This window comes from Eubalaena glacialis, chromosome 15, assembly GCF_028564815.1.
Source record: "Eubalaena glacialis isolate mEubGla1 chromosome 15, mEubGla1.1.hap2.+ XY, whole genome shotgun sequence".
NCBI lineage: Eukaryota > Metazoa > Chordata > Mammalia > Artiodactyla > Balaenidae > Eubalaena > Eubalaena glacialis.
Window position 1 is genome coordinate 77,293,059 of NC_083730.1, and position 18,472 is coordinate 77,311,530.

Here is an 18,472-nt window from a genome sequence, read left to right on the forward strand (position 1 = left end):
TGGAGTCCTTTTCACTGACCCTACTTTTCTACGGTAATTGATCCTACAAACATTGATCCTCCCCAACATGGGGAGTAGGTTGAGAGTAGGCATAGGGCTCTCGATTGGGATGAAAGCACCAAAGCGATGAATGGGTGGCGAGTCAGAAATTCGAGCACGTAGCCAATTGCTCAGCCTGAAAAGCCTCGTCCGATTTACAGGATCCTTCTCCTCCTGTGTGTATCAGTATACATATTACATTTGGGGTTTTATATTTGCATTTTTCAAAGAATAAAGGTAAATTCTGTCACCAAAAGAGCTGTGATTCATTAAATAGTAAGTGCCCCAAAGGCTGAGGCCTTGCTGGTGGCCATGTTCATATTCAGTCCTTAGATTCATAGGGGGCGTTGCTTTGGTGGAATTGGTTGCAGAGGCAACAGAGCTGTCATTGGCCCCGTTGCAGACGCAAAGACTTCATAAGGAAGCAAGTTTTTTTTAATTTCAATTTTTATTTTATTTTAATTTATTTTTTTATTTATGGTTGCACTGGGTCTTTGTTGCTGCGCCTGGGCTTTCTCTAGTTGCGTCGAGTGGGGGCAACTCTTCGTTGCAGTGCGCGGGCTTCTCATTGCAGTGAGAAGCTTCTCTTGTTGCGGAGCACGGGCTCTAGGTACGTGGGCTTCAGTAGTTGTGGCACGCGGGCTCAGCAGTTGTGGCTCGCAGGCTCCAGAGCGCAGGCTCAGTAGTTGTGGCACACGGGCTTAGTTGCTCTGTGACACGTGGGATCTTCCCGGACCAGGGCTCGAACCCGTGTCCCCTGCATTGGCAGGTGGATTCTTAACCACTGCGCCACCAGGGAAGTCCCAAGGAGCAAGTATTTCAGTTGAGACTTGAAATTTCCTAAGAGGATGAGCAAAAGAGTCTGGGGAGTGGAGGCCACATCACTAGGGTCCTCGCCATGAGAAGGAGTTTGGAGTTCCTGTAGGAGACCAGAGTATTTGGAGAACTTGCCGGAAAAAATCAGGCTATTAATTATTAAGTCTGGTGAAGGCTCCTTGGGAGTAGATTACGCAGCCTCTCTGCTTTTTCATACTTGTACATTTCCACAGAAACCATCTAAGTTAAAAAAAAAAAAAGTCAAGCCCAGGGAGCAGCGGTGGCCTGGCTGGGCCAGAGGTCCTTACCGCCCCCCTGCTTATTTCCCCTCCCTCTGCCACGTCGGGTTCAGTACACCTGTACCATTGCAGGTGCTGTATTTCTCCGAGTCCCTTGTGCCCACGGCAAGGAAGGCCTTGTGTGACCCGCTGGAGGAGGTCAGAGAGGCGGCGGCCAAGACCTTTGAGCAGCTGCACTCCACAATCGGCCACCAGGCTCTGGAGGACATCCTCCCATTTTTACTGAAGCAGCTGGTGAGTGGCTCTGCCCCACACCTACCAGTCGGGCTTTCACCATCTCTGTAGAGGCAACACGCAGGGGGCTGATTCTGCCAAGGCAGCCGCAGTGTGGGCCCCAGAGGGAGTGGGTGCACAGGATGGGATTTGGCTCTGGGCTTCTCCTTTGACAGTCAGTCCGTGTGGGTGCAGAGGGAGGAGGGGAGGAGAGTGGAGAAGGACGTTGGCGCCGGCCGGTCCAAGGCAGCGGAGGTGGAGACAAGAGCCGGCTCCTGAACATTGCCCCCAATGCCCCTCTGCAGGATGATGAGGAGGTGTCAGAATTTGCCTTGGATGGTCTGAAGCAAGTGATGGCCATCAAGAGCCGTGTGGTGTTACCCTACCTCGTGCCCAAGGTAAGTCCCAACATGTGGCAACCCCTCTGGCCCAGAAGCCACAGCCACATCACTGTTCCCCGGGCCTGCATGAAGGCCAGCTCTGCACTCAGATGCTGGGGGAGGCTGGTGACTCTTGCAGTGGGATGGGATCTCCCAGAGCCTAGCGCCGCGGCCAGCACGGGGCAGCACCCATTGAGTTGCTGTTCATCGTTCCACAGCTGACGACCCCACCTGTCAATACCCGGGTGCTGGCTTTCCTTTCGTCTGTGGCAGGCGACGCCCTGACCCGTCATCTTGGCGTGATCCTCCCGGCGGTCATGTTGGCCCTGAAGGAGAAGCTGGGGACTCCAGCTGAGCAGCTGGTGAGTGTGACAGTCACTCCTGCAGGTTCTCTGACCCTGCCCCATCCTGTCCTGTCCTGTCCTGTCCTGGAGGAGCTGTGCTCAGCTGAGGCATCCCCTGTGGTTTTAGGAGATGGCCAACTGTCAGGCTGTGATCCTCTCGGTAGAGGATGACACCGGGCACCGGATCATCATCGAGGATCTGTTGGAAGCCACCCGCAGCCCTGAAGTGGGCATGAGGCAGGCTGCTGCCATCATCCTCAACATCTATTGTTCCCGCTCAAAGGTGGACTACACTAGCCACCTGCGGAGCCTGGTCTCAGGCCTGATCCGCCTCTTCAACGACTCCAGCCCTGTGGTTCTGGAGGAGAGCTGGGATGCCCTGAATGCCATCACCAAGGTGAGGAGCTGTGGACCCCACAGCCAGCTTCTGATTGTGGACAATTCCAGGCGCTTATAAGACTAGACTCCTAAGGCCCCCCATGTACCTATCAGCCAGCTTCAGCATCTGTCGATTCGTGGCCAGTCTTATCTGTACTCCCACCCACACCTTTCCGCCTGCTATATTATTTTGAAACAGTCTTGAGAGGGCTTTACCTAGAACTCTGACATCCTCTCTGCTTTTTCCCGGCTTCCCACAGAAACTGGATGCTGGCAACCAGCTGGCACTAATTGAGGAACTACACAAAGAAATCCGGCTCATAGGGAATGAGAGCAAAGGCGAACACGTGCCAGGGTTCTGCCTTCCAAAGAAGGTAAGCCAGGGCCCGTGCAGGGTGCGGCAGGCGTGCGGCCTTCCTCTGCCTTCCCCTTGGGTCCCAGGAGGTGGGGCCACTGGAGCAGCCCGTGTGTTAATCTGGCTTAGTGCTCTAGGTGCCATTCTGCACCTTCACAGACAGCGTGTTTCTTCCCCGTGGTGGCCTCATGGGGACAGGGTTCATCATCTTCGGTTTAAGTGGTGGAAGCCACCTCAGACAGAGTGAGTGAGTGACAGCAGTGCAGGTACCTTGTGTGGTAGGCCTGCTGGGACTCTGCTCTTCTTGTCACTGTCAAGACTGTTCCCCAGCCAGCACCATCTCAGGCTGTGACCCTGGCGGCCTGAATCGATCTCTCATGGAGTTGAGGAGAGGATGGCTAACAGGAGCTCCTTGCTTCGGGTGGGAGACACCTGGGCCCAGAACCTTTGAGATTTGACTCTCAGGTGTGGTTCTCTTGTCAGGGAGTAACCTCCATCCTTCCAGTGTTGCGGGAGGGTGTCCTGACTGGCAGCCCAGAACAGAAAGAGGAAGCAGCCAAAGCTTTAGGCCTGGTGATCCGCCTGACCTCAGCTGACGCCCTGAGACCCTCCGTGGTCAGCATCACTGGCCCTCTGATTCGCATCCTGGGGGACCGGTTCAGCTGGAACGTGAAGGCGGCTCTGCTCGAGACACTCAGCCTTTTGCTGGCCAAGGTGAGCGACTGATGAGTTCACGCTCTTGGTCCATTCAGGCCTTAGAGAATGGATCTGTGTGCAGGACGCTGGCACGCGGTGTCCCATGGAGGCGGGGTGACAGCTTATCACGGGGAATCGGCAGAGCAGAGGGAGTTAAGACTTTGGAGTCAAGACTCGCTGCACGTGGTCAGTTCCAGGTCCGCCACTTGGTAGCTGTATGGCCAGAATGACCTTGGGAAAGTTATGCAGCCTCTGAGCCTTGTTTCCTCACCTGTGTTTTGAGAGTACTAAGACTGCTTGCCTCTCGAAGGGCGGTGTGACACAGGGCTCAGATAAAATAACATCGGGCACGAGGTCTGACACATTCTAAGCACTCGACACACCAGTGCGTGTTAATTGCTATTGTTTATAAATGGGTCAAAGGACAAAATCCAGGGCCACGTAAATACAATTAAAACCTTGTTCAAAAACATTTCTCTTCTTTATGACCACCTCATAAACGAGGTGAAAAGAATCTGAGGAGAGAATGAAAAGGAAGTTTGAGAGCAACTGCAGTTAACTTCAGTTTTTGCCCAAAGTGTCAGAAGCAAAGATTGAACACGTTAACTGTTTCTGATGTTTTACAGTGTAATAATTAAGCCCTTTGGATTTAAAAAAGCATAAACAGCCAAGATTTGTTGTTGTTAAAAAAAAAAAAATTCTTACTTGAGGTTTGGAAACAAAAGCAAGCTTAAGATTTGTAGCTTTTTCCTTTTGGGAGCAAAGTGTGGGGAGCAACTTCCCAGATAAAAAATGGGATCGTGAGCATCAGCCTCATTCTGTAGGAAATTGAGTCTTTTATTTTTCTTTTAAATTAAGTATCATCTTTACATTCTGTGCTGTTCTTTTCTGTGTTTTGTTTTTTTTTTTTTAAACTCTGTGTACAAATGGAGCCCTTCCCTCCTGGAATTTGTCCCTCAGGCCACAAGCCAGGTGCCACCCATAGGCAGGTGGTTCCCACCGCAGGTTTGCCAGCTTCACTCTGTGGTCTGCCTCCCAGCTGCCTGCAAAACCCCGACCCCAGTATCTCCAAACCTTAATTGGCATTGAACCTCTAAACAGCTACTTTGATTTTTCCCATTTAGCAATAAGTAAATCTTTCGTCTTGGACCCATCTGTATTTTGTCACAAATGTGCCTGTTTTTCTCTGTGTGGTCGGGGATTAGACTGGATTGTTAATGAGGGGGCACACATGTGTACAGGGATGACCTTCTGAGGCCATCTGTTTCATAGGATTGTTCTGAAGGCTGAACGTTAAATGCTCAGTAGATGGTACCTGCCCTTACACACCTGGTCCGTTTCCCTTTCTTTGCACTAAAATGTTCTTCCATGGTACTGACAGCGTCTCCCGGCCTGCTCTAGTGTGTTCGGAGACAAGGGTTTCGAGTCACTTGTCCACGTGGACAGGGCTTCACTAAGCCAAGTCCACGGCTCCCTTGGTGGTGGTGCTGGTGCCAGTGGTGCTGGGGGTGCTGGTGGTGGTGCTGGGGATGCTGCTGCTGGTGTCATCCTCCGCCTCTGCCTCCTCCCAGTGCAGCGCAGGATGCTGAAAATGGAAGAGGAGACTGAGTGTAACCTCTCTGTGCTGGGCGCCCCTGTCTTAACGGGACATCTATTCCTGGCCTGTGTGTGGGAGCCAGGGCAGCTTACGGTGGTTTGTGATCATTTGTTTTTGTGCCTATAGTGCACTGTGGCCCTGGACTCCACCTCAGCGGTGCTTTTGGGTGTGGGTCTCTCAAACAGGTTGGGATTGCCCTGAAGCCCTTCCTGCCCCAGCTGCAGACCACTTTCACCAAAGCCCTGCAGGACTCTAACCGGGGCGTGCGCCTGAAGGCTGCTGATGCGCTAGGGAAGCTCATCTCCATCCATATCAAGGTGGATCCTCTCTTCACAGAGTTGCTGAACGGAATCCGGGTCATGGAGGACCCGGGTGTCAGGTGAGGCCCTAGTGGAGAGAGCTGTGGCCGTGGGGAGGCTGGGCAGCTTCTGAAGCAGCCCAGGCCCTGCCTGTGCGGCGGGAGCAGTGGTGAAGGAGAGCCAGGTTTTAAGTTGGGTGCACTGGTTCTGTAGGGACACCATGCTTCAGGCCCTGAGGTTTGTGATTCAGGGAGCAGGGGCCAAAGTGGACGTGGTTATCCGGAAGAGCATCGTCTCGCTCCTGCTGAGCACGCTGGGACATGACGAGGTACAGCGTCAGGTGGACGCGGGGCTGGGGGGCTCGGCTGGTTTCCCTTCTCTTTCCTTTGGTTGGCATCTCTGCTTTGTGTTAGAAGAACTTGGTCAGTAGTGATAATCACTCCCGACATTCGTATCACTCTGTGGTTTACCACGCCTCTGGTAGTGAGGGAGACAAGGCGCGTCTTGATATCGATATTGATATCCATGATATGTTGTATAGATAAGGAAAGTAAGGTTTTTAAAGTCCCAGGTCTCTCATTCATTTGTTCTCTAGTCTTAAACAAGTCACTTTCCCTCTCTGCCCCTCATTTCCCCAGTTGTAAAGTGAAGAGTTTCGTTTATTGGTTCAGGAAACATTTGCTGAGCCAAAGGGCCTAGCCCGGAGGTGAATGAAGCATGGGCACAGCCCTCAGGAAACTGTCTGGTGTCTGTCCAGGTGGGAGGGCTTAGCACTGTTTGAGAGGGTGAGACTCACTTGGGGCTGCACCCTAGCAAGTGGTAGAGTCAAAATCAGGACCTGAGCCCCGTGACTCCTGGTTCTGTTCCGATGCCGTTATTGTAGCCCTTCCTGACCCCGTCTAGAAGCATTTGCAAAGTACCCCTTGACAGCCCAGTGCTGTGGCAGGCCCAGGAGGGCTTGAGTCTCTGAGAAGAATTTTCTCTTTGCCCTCTGACAGCCCTCTGCTGCGTGGCCAGATGTACACTGTGGGGCTGATCTCTGGAGAGAGGCCTCTGGGTTCACATGGAGCTACACTCCGTTGTCTGCCCACGCACGGGGCTGGTTATCACGGCCCTCCAGCTGAGACCCTGGCTTTCTCTGGGGTACAGATGGGAGACTCTCCCTTCTTCTGGTCACAGTCTGTCAGGGTTTTTATAGGGCCATGCACAGTGCAAGCAGAAGTTAGTATGTAAACCAATTTACATTTCACCACAATGGAGCTTAAAATAGATCCCGTTGGGGAGAGTGGCTGTCGTGTCAGAGAGAGCCAGCTTTAGCCTTGCTTGGCACCTGGGCAGGGAGCTCAGAGGCCCAAGGTGCTGGCCAACCACCCTCTCCCTCAGAACTTGCGCTGGATCGAAGGTGGCAATCCAGAGTGCCAGTCCAGCTGATGCCTCCCCGTGGGCCCTTGAGGCTCTGGTTGGTTGTTTTGTTTTGGGGGAGGCACGCCAAGTTGGCACTTCCTAATACTGCAGCACATAACCTGAATCCACTGTGTGGTGTCCCGTAGTTAGCTGGCAGGGAGAGCAGCAGGGAGCTGCTTATGTACGTGGCTTTGGTTTTGACACAAAACACTCGGCCTTTACCTATTGCCTTGGGTTGATCAGCTCTTCAGTTTGACTTCCCGGGACAAACCTGAGTAATGTCGGGGCAGCAGGGAGTCTCTCTGGACATAGGCGGACACATGAGCGGCTCGCGGGTGGGTGTGGAGTTGGGTGTAGAGCTCCAAGTGGTCCTCTGACCGCCTTTCCTGGGCACTGTGGGCGGGAGCTCGCACCCCTCCCCGCCTCACAGGGCTGTTGATAGTAACTGAGATAATAAATATGAAGCATTCAGGCTTGTAAGAAGAAAGGTGCTGTGTAAATATAGTTATTATTGCTATTATGATGATGATTAACGTATGCACACAGGCTGGAGTTCTCTAAAATTAAGTGCTGGGTGTGTAATTTTTAGCACGGCACCGAGTGGCAGCTGCAGTGAGTGGCAGTCCCGCTGTGGCGGTGGGAGCGTGAGTGCCTGGAGGGAGGACTGGACTTAGGGTCCGCCTTCCTTCCACCGTGGTTCCCGCGGAGCCCGTGAGGGCTTGCATCCCCATTCACTGCCTTCTCTGCTCCATCAGGACAACACTCGCGTCTCCTCGGCCGGGTGCCTGGGGGAACTGTGTGCCTTTCTGACGGAAGAAGAGCTCAGCACTGTTCTTCAGCAGTACTTGCTGGGTAGGCCTCTTGTGTCCACGGGGGGCTTCCTTTTCAGGGCCTCTCTGTCTCCCCTTCCCCTCAGAGGGTCTTCTGGCAGCGGGACCACCCTCTCCTTGGAAATTCAGCTGTTAAAACAAAATGGAGTTTCTGGGGGTCCTGCAGCCCCGAGTGTTTCTGCTCCAAGAACACAAGCTACAGTCTGGAGCAGTTTGTGAGGGGTGGCTGCTTGACGTCCACTCGGGGCAGGGAGGTCCGTGTGCAGCGTGGACTGGGGCTTCCGCCAGGCTCCGAGCTGGCACATGAGTCTCAGGTCGGGGAGGTGGGCTTCGTGGGTGGTGGGCCATGCTGTGAGGTGCGGGTTGACCCCAGTGTGTCCTTGCACCCAGCGGACGTGTCCGGCATCGACTGGATGGTTCGGCACGGGCGGAGCCTGGCTCTCTCCGTGGCTGTGAATGTGGCTCCCAGCAGACTCTGTGCAGGCAGATACAGCAGTGAAGTTCAGGACATGATCCTCAGCAATGCCATGGCAGACAGGGTAAGGCTTTGGGGCAGCCAGACTCGGTGGCCAGAGACCTGGGTTCAAATTTTACATTTGCCGGTAACTTACTGTGCCCTTGGACCAGTACTTGATCTCTCTGGGCCCCAGTTTCATCATCTGAACAGTGAGGAGTTCGGGTTGGAGCATCTAGAGGTCCCTTGTAGGTCAGAAGGTCTCTGATTCCTGACCTGGGAACTAGTGACTTGGGCTTGGTTCATCTGCCTCACAGCCGCGGCAGACCCTCTCCATGAGAGCTGCCGGGGGGTGGGGACTGGTGGGGAAGAGCCAGGGTCCCCGGGAAGTCCTGGGGAAGGGCTGGTGCCTGGCCCCGCTGCCCCGAGGACGGAGCTGGAGGCCACCCCGTCTAGCTCTCTCCTCTCTCCACAGATCCCCATTGCTGTGAGCGGGGTCCGGGGCATGGGCTTCCTGATGAAGCATCACATCGAGACAGGAGGAGGACAGCTGCCAGCCAAACTCTCCAGCCTGTTCATTAAGGTGAGCAGGGCAGCCAGGCTTGTGAGAAGGACCCGTGACCAAAAAACACCAGAAGTGTGTCCTCTGTATTCTAGGAGCTCTCCATGGATAGCCTGCGGCATCTCTGAGCCCATAGGGCTGGAATGCAAAATGGTCGTGTGTGAGTTTTTCTCTGGAGGAGTGCCCAACTTTTTTTTTTTTTTTTGCCCAACTTTTTGTCAGAATGTCAAATAGACCTATGACCCCAAATCATGTTAAGAACCTCTATTTTAGGCATTCTTTCTAGGCACACCAATTTTGCAAACTTTGGGACAGACCTGGGTTCAAACCTTAATAAACCTTCTCTTCCCTGCCTGCCTTTAGCAGGCATGACACTTACTAGTGTGGCTGTTGTGGTGGCTGTTATGGTGGCTGCGAGACCCAAGGAGGAAAGCTGGGGAGCCTGACGGCGAGGCCCCAGCCCCTGTGTAATAGAGCACGCTTCTCAAACGGTTGTGTGCACAGAAGACAGAACCAGAGTCTGCATGCTAAGAGATGCGGCCAAGCCTGAGAACCCTGCCTTTGTAACCAGCTCCCAGGCAATGTCAGTGCTGCTGGTGTGCTGACCTCGCTCTGAGTAGTGAGGTTCCCAAGGCTGACTGCACCACCCTGCAGGCACCCACAATGGAGAGTTTACAGGGCCCCGATCGGATTGAGCCTGTATGACGGCATCACCCTGCATGCAGCTTTTATTAGCGTTTATTACTGATGACCTGCTGTGCACCCGGCCGGGCTAGACCCTGAAGGTGTAGAGGTGAACAGGGCAGACAAGATCTCTGGAGGTGGAGGTACACAAAAAGCCTGTGGGAAGGCTCTGATTTAGAAAGGGCTGTCGGGTAGACCTCTAAAGGCTGACATTTGAGCTGAGCCCTGAAGGATGAGAAGGAACCAACTAAGCGAGGATCTGGGCCAAGCACGTCCCGGGCAGTGGGACCAGCCAGTGCAGAGGCCCGAGGCAGGAAGCAGCATGGTGTGTTTGCAGAAGCTGAATGCCCACGTGGGCCGAGAGTGGTGAGCAAAGGAGAGACTGGCATGAGATGAGGTGGAAGAGAATAGGGTCCGAATCACACCTGGTTATTACCCTCCCACAGTGGGGATGGCATCAGAGGGGAGCAGTGGGGTCAGTTTCCACGATGAAGAGAGTGTCAGGGCAGAGTCTGGGCTGCTTTGAGAGACAGACTGGATGTGCCTGGCTGAAAGCCTGCACTCCTCTTCATAGTGTTTGCAGAACCCATCCAGTGACGTCAGGCTGGTGGCTGAGAAGATGATCTGGTGGGCAAACAGGGACCCGCTGCCTGCCCTGGACCCCCAGGCCATCAAGCCCATCCTGAAAGCTCTTCTTGACAACACCAAGGATAAAAACACCGTCGTCAGGGCCTACAGCGACCAGGCAATCGTCAACCTCCTCAAGATGAGGCAGGGAGAAGAGGTGTTTCAGGTGGGAATCCGGGACTGGCGTGCCTCCCCTGGGCGTCTGTGGGCACTGGCCTTGCAGGCCTTCTGCATGACAGTGTTTAAGCATCACTCTTCACTGCCACCCTGTCCGTGTGCATGAGTGTTGACAGGCAGATTGTAGTCAAGTGACAGGTCTGGTGCCTAAAAACACTTCCCTCTACTCCTGAGGTGTTCAGACCTCTTTCAGCAGCAGAGCCCCTTCTTCAAATAGACTCTCACATGGCACACAGCCCTACAACAGATCCCACAGTGCTGCCCGTTGAGGCCCAGAGTCCTGTCACTCAGTCCCCTGCCCGCTGAGCACCCTTTTAAGCACTGAACAATACCTCACCACGTGAAACGCGTGATGAGTGGTTGTCTTGGCTTTCCCTGGATCCATCTGATTCCCTTATTTTGCCAGATTCCACCTCAGTGGTTCTAGGCCTGGGTTAACATTCATTTTTGTCTTTGATTGGAGAAATCTGAAGCCTTATTTTCTGACTTCGTCTCCTCGTTTCCATCTTCCCCCCAGTCCCTCTGCAAGATCCTGGACGTGGCCAGCTTGGAGATGCTGAATGAATGCAACCGAAGGTCTCTGAAGAAGCTGGCTAGCCAGGCCGACTCCACGGAGCAGGTGGACGACACCATCCTGACCTGACAGACCTGGGCCTGTCCACTGGGCTCTGCATCAGCATTTCAGCTCCACCTCTTTGTTCAATGTTTTCATTTTTGGAAATACGTTTGTTCTGATGGGGAGCTTAGGAGATGGCGTTCCCAGAAAGTATTTTAATATATCAGCAGACCACAGCCAAAGCCTTAAATCAAACCCACACACAACTGAAAATTGCCTCCTCCATCTCTCACCCTTTTCTTTGGAGATGAGAAGAAAAAGCACATGGGTGAGCCTCACCCAGTGGTAGCCAAGAGCTGCTTGTCCGCTCTGCATGGCTAGGTCTGGAACAAGGAGGCTCAGACTTCAGCTTCCTGGTCTCCTGTGCTTGAGCTCTGGTCCCAGGGCCAGTGCTGCCAACCTTTGCCTAGATCCTGAGGGGCACAGAACCGTGGAGGTGTGCCCAGTGTGGTGTGCCTTGGCGTGGCTTTTCAGCATTGTGTAGCCCAACTGGATCTGACCCTCCAGGTGACAATGACACACACATAGCCCTAGCAGTTCGCAAGTCGGGAAAGGGGTATAGGTTTAAATGCAGGTGGTTTGAAGGAGGGATGTTTAATAAAGGCTTTGATTTAATCTTGATAAGCAGATTTTTAAAAATCTCCAAACATCCACTAAACATGAAGCTTCCTACATCAGGAACAAGGCAAGACTTGCAGCTGTTTTCATAAGCACAGGCAACAGTGTGATTTCTGGGCATCTCTCTCCTGCTCTTGGAAGTCTTGTAGATATCTACAGCCTTCTCTGTCCTGAGGTCGGGTATCAAGAGGGGTGCAGCCAGGCCTGTGTTCTCACCTGCTGTGGAGGTTACAGGGGTTGAATTAGCCACCTCCCTGCTCTGTCCTGACTCAGACCGGTAGGGAGCTTCTGGGAGTCAAGTTTAAAGAGAAACTCTTCCCCTCTGTGGAATAAGAACAAACCACATTCCTGTACTCAGAATTGCCAGAGGAAACCAAAGTTGCAGTTCAGCATCTGCCTCCTTTATGAATGACTTCCTTCCTCCCAGTTCTTAGAAGGCTCGTGATCCAAGTGTCCTGTCTGACGGAGCACGCTCCTCCGGACCCAGAGACGCAAGTGTTTCTGGGCCGTTCCCCTGGTCACGATATGGAACAAACTTCTATCAAAATTTCTGGTCAGAGCTGTAAAAGGAAGAAAAATTAAACACGGTGGTCGCAAACTCACTTTATAAAGGGCCTGAAGTGCTATACCAAAAAAAAAAGCAAGGCTTTGCTTATTAATGATGCAGCAGAGATAGAAAGTAGCCTTGTGACTCAGCACTTCTGACGATTAAGATAAGGTGACCTCTGAGATAATTGCTTTCTATGCCTGAGCCGTATATGTCACAGGACTTAGTATTTTCTTGCAGCAGACATGGTCTCATCTGGCTCACTGTAAATGTAGAATCCCAGGGCTGGAAGGGACCTTGAGAGGTCAGCTGAGCCGATCCCCATAGCCAAGGCAGCCAATGGTTACAGCTCTTGGTAGCCATGGTAACTGTTCTCTGCTTCTGGGATTCAGATGGTCATCAGCATCCTCCCAGCTGCCTGGGGCATATGTCCAGCAAGCCGTCTGCATATGCAGTCACCTCTGCCAGTTAGCTGTGGGGAGGCAGAGGAAGTTCCTGTGTGAGGGGGCGTGGGCTGGGAGACCTCTTTTAAGCCCCTGAGGTAAGTCTTCAGTGTTTTCTCTAGACTCTTAGAGGCTTATCTCCACCTCTGGTGTTCAGTCCCCAGTCTGAAGTTGGGAGGGGAGCCTGATGTACTTAGAGGTGGAAGACACTCAGCAAAATCCAAAGGAAAAACACCAGTTCCAGTTCCAGAAACTGGAGGAGGATGAGATCTCTCTGTTCAGGATAGACGGATAAAGGTTGATTTACAGACGGAGATGACTCAGAGGCTCCCCGAGCATACTGAATTGTATTTCCTGAGTCTGGAAGGAGGGTGTGAGCTCCCAGGAAACGAGCTGTGAAGGGCTGTCACAGCCATGATGGTGGAGCAGGCAAAGGGCACCCCGTCAGGCCAGAGTCATAGCAGTCCTGAAGACAGCTGCCCAGACCGAACGAACATCCTGGAGGAAATGGAGCTTGGCTGCAGAGAACAAAGCTCTTTGCCCTGGTGGTTGGTTTAGCCTTGGACGAGTCACCCAACATTTCTAGGCCAATTTTCTCATCTGTGTAATGAGGAATTTGGAGTGGAAGCTCTCAATATGTCTTAAAGTTATCTTTTGGGGGTTAATAGTAATTATAACATGACGTTTGGCATTTTTTTCACTTAATCCACTCAACCTATGGAGTAGTTTCTCTTATTATTGTTTTCCTGAGGAGGAAATTGAGGCACAGAGAAGTCACAAAGCTAATTGGCGGTCTGTCCCAGGAGCCATTCATATCCTTAGCCTTTCTCTTATTCCTACTGAACTGGCTAGTTAGGCACAAACACCTGCCACTCTTTAGACTGGCGCCTGCAGGCCTTTCACATCCTGCAGCACATGAGGTAAAGTGCTGAGGCGGCTCCAGGTGACTGGCCCGGGGCCTGAGCCACCCCAGGCCTCCCCCAGCAGCTCTGCGGGCTGATCCATACCTCACCCCGCGTACAGGACCCTTGCTGTCTTTAGAAAAGACATTTCTAAGGCTTTCATGATCCTCTAGAGAGGGGCCTCCCGTCTTTCTCTGCCATGTGTTTGAAAGGCAGTGACAAAATGGTGTGCCTTTAGCTAATCTAGGGAAAACTAAACTGAGCATTCTCAACCCTTTAACTCTAGGAGCCTCTGGAATTATGGGCGTCAAGACTATTTTAAAATGTGGGGGAGTGTGACATGGTTCACGTCCCTTCTAGGAACCGAAGGTGAGTTCCCTTTGTCCCGCTGCTGTGATGCCGGAGGGCTTGGGAGAAGGGCAAGGGACCTGCAGGGTCAACACTATTTTATTGGCAGGGATTTGGGGATGTTATTTTACTGAGAGCTGATCTCAAAACAAGACAGGCAGTTGGGAATGTTTTTCTTCTAAGTGCAGTTCTGTGCAGACTGGTCTTTAACTGCTACAAGCCTTTCTAAATAACAATAAGAAAAACAGGAACCAGCCTAACTTAAAGATCTAGGTTCTAAAATATTTTTAAGGAAATGCAGCTATTGCTTTAAAAGTCTAGTACAGGGACTTCCCTGGTGGCGCAGTGGTTAAGAACCCGCCTGCCAATGCAGGGGATATGGGTTTGAGCCCTGGTCCGGGAAGATCCCACATGCCGCGGAGCAACTAAGCCCGTGCACCACAACTACTGAGCCTGCGCTCTAGAGCCTGCTTGCCCCAACTAGAGAAAGACAGCGTGCAGCAACGAAGACCCAACACAGCCAAAAATAAATGTTAAAAAAAAAGTCTAGTACAGAGCGCCCTAGTGGAGCTGCACAGACTTGGAAGTCAGGTTTAAACCTTGACCACTTCATATTAAGCCAGAGCATGTCCCCTAACCTCTCTGAGCCCATGTACTCATCTGTACAGTGACAAGCCCCACAGGCTTGTCTGGAGTGAATGAGGTAACGCCCTCCATACATGGCTGGGCACGAAGGAGGTGCTGCATATGTGGATGATGTGATTAAAGTGAGGTATACTGACAAAAAGGGACTGAACAGTGGGCACCTAGTACCATTTAAGGTGCGTCACAAGTGCAGTACTCTTATCCAGGGGGTAATTGCTGGACCCAGAATTTACAGATGTTAATTTTTTGAGCCTGAAGTTTGAAAAGCTATTAACTTAAAATCAGATTTTTCTTGCAGAGTGATTACTGCGTTTGAATATCTAAAACACTGAAAAAGAGGTGTGTAAGCACCTGGTTGGGGCTTCACTGTGCCTGGTCTGGAAAGCACTCCCCTGTCATTGCTGGAGCAGTGCTTTTGACAGGAGGGGCCAGGAGCCTGTCCCTGTTTTATGAGTACAGCTGAGGTATGGAAGGAAAGGAGCGTCTCTGAGGTTGTGTGGCCAGTTGGCTGCAGAACTGGAAAAAACCCACATTTCTTGATAACTCTGGTCACCAAGTCCCAGGGCCATACTATAAAAATACTTTTGGAAGGTGAATTTAACAAAAGAAACAGTCAAGTTCTTGGCGTGTGGCTCTCTGGAGTGACTAGGTTTCACCTTTCAGAAGAGGTGGAGCTCAGTTATTTCACTGGGTGGTTCTGAGCTGCTAGGAGGGTTCCCTGCAGGCTGCCCTGGTGGAAGGATAGTGTTGATATTAACAAAGCTTAGGAAACTAGAAAAACTGGTCCAAGGATTGTTAGCTCTGGGATTTCTGGGTGAGACTCCTGAGTCTGTCCGCATGGAAACACCAGTCACTTTGTGATGCTGCTCTGAGCTCTCTGGTTGAGATGGCAGCCTGGTTGTAAGCTACGTTAGATCTTTCTTACCATTTAGATTCCCATAAAAAAGGGAGGTGGGAAGCTGGGTGCAGCAGTATCTAACCCAGCGTTCCCCAAACATTTCTGCTTCAAGGCTCCTTCACACTGTGAAAGATGATGGAGGACCCCAAAGGGCTCTGGCGTATATGTAATTTGCCTACTGATACCATCTTAGACATCAAAACTGGTCAACTTTAAAAGCATTATTAATTCGTTTAAAAAGAATAAATCCATTACATATTAGCATAAATAACCATAACAAACATTTTTTCCAAAACAAAAGCCACTTATTTATTTATTTATTTATATTTTTAAATTTATTTTTGGCTGTGTTGGGTCTTTTTAACATCTTTATTAGAGTATAATTGCTTTACAATGGCGTGTCAATTTCTGTTTTTATAACAAAGTGAATCAGTTATACATATGTCCCCATATCTCTTCCCTCTTGCATCTCCCAAAAGCCATTTTAATGAGGAGAGTGGCATTGCTCTGCATTTTTGCAAGCCTCTTCACTTCTGGATTCTCATGTCTCCTTATGCATTCAGTCTGTTGCAATGTCACATATCATGCAGGCGCTGGAAAACTCCACTGTACACTTGTAAGGAATGAGTGGAAAAGGCAAATGACATCTCAGTATTGTGAAAATGTTTCAACTTCACAGATCCTTTGAAAGGGTCATAGGGAGTCCTGGTGTCCCCAGCCCATACTTTGAAAACTGTGATCTAATCTCGAAGATGGGAAAAAAATCCTACTGCAGCGTTTAGTGGGAGGGGGTTTGACCCTGAGTTATAGTGAGAGACCCCAAATTTGGCCCACACCTCACAGAAAGCAAATTCCAAGAGAGTTCAACCAGATTCTTTTTTCTTTTTTTAACCGGATTATTTCTGATGTTCCTTCTAACTCTTTAAATTCTATGTGTGGTTTCACTTTAACTGAACAGAAACCAAGTGCCTACCATGTGCTAGTCCCCAGTGGATATCAGGATGGTCCCTGCGATCAAGGAACTTCATGGTCACTTGATTTGGGGGGGCTACCAAAGGGCAGGGCAAGGTGATTGCCAAGTCTCTTGATATGGCCTCAGGCATGCAGGTGAGGGGTAAAGGGCCAATTCCCAGTCCCATCGAAGGGAGAGACCAGATGGTTCCCTTTAGTCCTTCCCTCTTGGACCAGCATGTTGGACGGTGCCCCATCCCACTCCTCATTTGAAGTCCGACATTCAGCATACCTGCCCTCTCAATTCTTGTTTACACCCAATTCCCCCATTACATGATTGCAGCATATGCTTCCTCCTTCGAACCTATTTCAGCAACTATAGAATCCATTGCTGACCAGTCTGAATTGTGGATTTCACAGGTCCCTCCAGGCCTCCGCCGCACTGGCCCTCGTCTCTCCTACTGCTACCCTGAGGCACCTCAGGCGTGAGGGTCCCTCTCCTTTACCCTCAGCCTCTGACACCACACTTCTTTACTCTCCTCTTTGCCAGTTGAGCTTTTTAAAGTGCTCCTAACCCATCTTCCTTCCACCCTTACTGCTCAGTCCTTACTGTTCACTGGCTGCCAATCCTCTACCTACGCTATCCTGAAAAATACATTATTCACCCCACTGTTCTCACCAGCCACTCCATTTCTCTTTTCATTCACAACCAAACTTATTGAATGAACAGTATATACCCACCCCTCCACGGCATCACTTTCTGTTCTGTAAACCTGTGTACACTCCTGTCCCCCTTACTCCTTGGTTTTTCCTTTTAACACATATTTATTTGCATTCTCAGAATGTAAGCTCCACAGAAGCAGGGATTTTAAAGCTTTATTTACTGCTACATCTCCAGCTCCTCCGTCAGTGCCTGGCACACAGTAAGCCCTCAAATGTACGTTGACTCATCTTCCCCAATTGTAACATAAGCTCCCTGAGGGTGGGGCTTTGTTTTGCTCCTGTTGCCTCCTCAGTGCCTGGCACCTAGTAGGCACACAATACTTACTGAATTAGCAAAGGAATCCAGTTGTCAGGTAAATTTTGTGATTTTTATTTTATTTTATTTTTGGCTGTGCCACGTGGCTTGTGGGATCTTAGTTCCCTGACCAGGGATCAAACCCGGGCCCATGCAGTGGAAGTGCAGAGTCCTAACCACTGGACCACCAGGGAATTCCCTATGTGATTTTTTAAAAAACACTAATTTGGTAGATATCTTTTGCATACTATCTTTTGCATCTGTCCCTTCCTGCTGTTACCTCACACCTGGGCTTCGGCAGTAACCTTTAAAGCTCTGCAGCTGTAATCTGTCCTGCATGCTTGCACCAGATAACTTTCCCCAAAGATTTTGATATTGCTCCTCTGCTCAAGAACTTTCAATGCCTCCCTATTGTAGTTTCTAATGTATGAACAGGTGGTACTGCAAAGCTCATCTGTAAGCTGGCTGTTCAGAACAGTGGAACAAAGTTTCCCATCAGTGGCACATACTGCTACTTAACTCAGATCACAAAAGTTTATGTCTATTTCTAAATATAGACTTTATAATCTAGCTACCATAACATAGCTCCAGTCATTGAATTGTAGTTTAGATAATTTAAAACAATGTTTCTAGAGGAAAATGTGCTCACAGTTTCATTTTTGGGAGCCAGGCACACATCCTGGCCTGCAGGGGAGTCTCCCTCAAAGCTAAAATAGATGATCCTTACGGCTGTGACAGCAGCTATCTAAGTACACCTGCCATTCACAGCTCTCTAAATTCCAATTCCATCATGAAATCTTTATGATGAAATCCTTTCCCCATCATTCTAGCTGAAAGTGATAGCTCTCCTCTGAAGTCTAGGCTGCTGGACAGCTATTTTCTCTCTTGTATTGTCTTGTATATTTTATTTCTCATGAGTGTGTCTTATCTCTGATGAGACTGAAAGCTCCTGGATGGGAAAAGCTCTATCCTATAGTCTGTGGCACATAATAAATAGTGAGTACTCATTAAATGGCTACTTGAATAAATGAAGGAATGAATGCCTATTGCTTTCCAGAAGGCAGGCAAGTCAGGAGTCTGGTCTTCATAATGGCCAATTCTGTTCTACTTCTTCAAAGTATCCTACAGCCCTGATATCAGGAGGCTGCCTTGGGCATGTGTGCTCGAGTCTGCAACAGGAAATGGCCGAAAGCATGAATGAGTCAGTGGAAAATGACCTTGGTTTAACAGCATTAGTTACTGTTTATCACACGCCTATATGAGCCAGGTAATTTGCAAACATATCTCTAATCTTTATAACTATTCTGAGGAAACTGGGGCTCTGAGACATTG

General features: G+C 50.5%; 1 protein-coding gene across 2 annotated transcripts in view; it reads left to right on the forward strand.

The window, feature by feature from the left end:
• Window positions 1-11,372, forward strand: part of GCN1 (GCN1 activator of EIF2AK4) — a 56,323-nt gene extending 44,951 nt beyond the window's left edge. For both annotated transcript variants that reach the window (XM_061170392.1, XM_061170393.1), the window contains exons 46-58: window positions 1,227-1,388; window positions 1,673-1,765; window positions 1,966-2,109; window positions 2,219-2,488; window positions 2,730-2,843; window positions 3,308-3,538; window positions 5,303-5,496; window positions 5,630-5,744; window positions 7,576-7,672; window positions 8,041-8,189; window positions 8,580-8,687; window positions 9,925-10,143; window positions 10,672-11,372. In XM_061170392.1, coding sequence (XP_061026375.1) covers window positions 1,227-1,388; window positions 1,673-1,765; window positions 1,966-2,109; window positions 2,219-2,488; window positions 2,730-2,843; window positions 3,308-3,538; window positions 5,303-5,496; window positions 5,630-5,744; window positions 7,576-7,672; window positions 8,041-8,189; window positions 8,580-8,687; window positions 9,925-10,143; window positions 10,672-10,797 — 2,022 coding nt within the window. In that variant the 3' untranslated portion in view covers window positions 10,798-11,372. The remainder of the gene's footprint in view (window positions 1-1,226; window positions 1,389-1,672; window positions 1,766-1,965; window positions 2,110-2,218; window positions 2,489-2,729; window positions 2,844-3,307; window positions 3,539-5,302; window positions 5,497-5,629; window positions 5,745-7,575; window positions 7,673-8,040; window positions 8,190-8,579; window positions 8,688-9,924; window positions 10,144-10,671) is intronic.
• The last annotated feature ends 7,100 nt before the right edge of the window (window positions 11,373-18,472 follow it).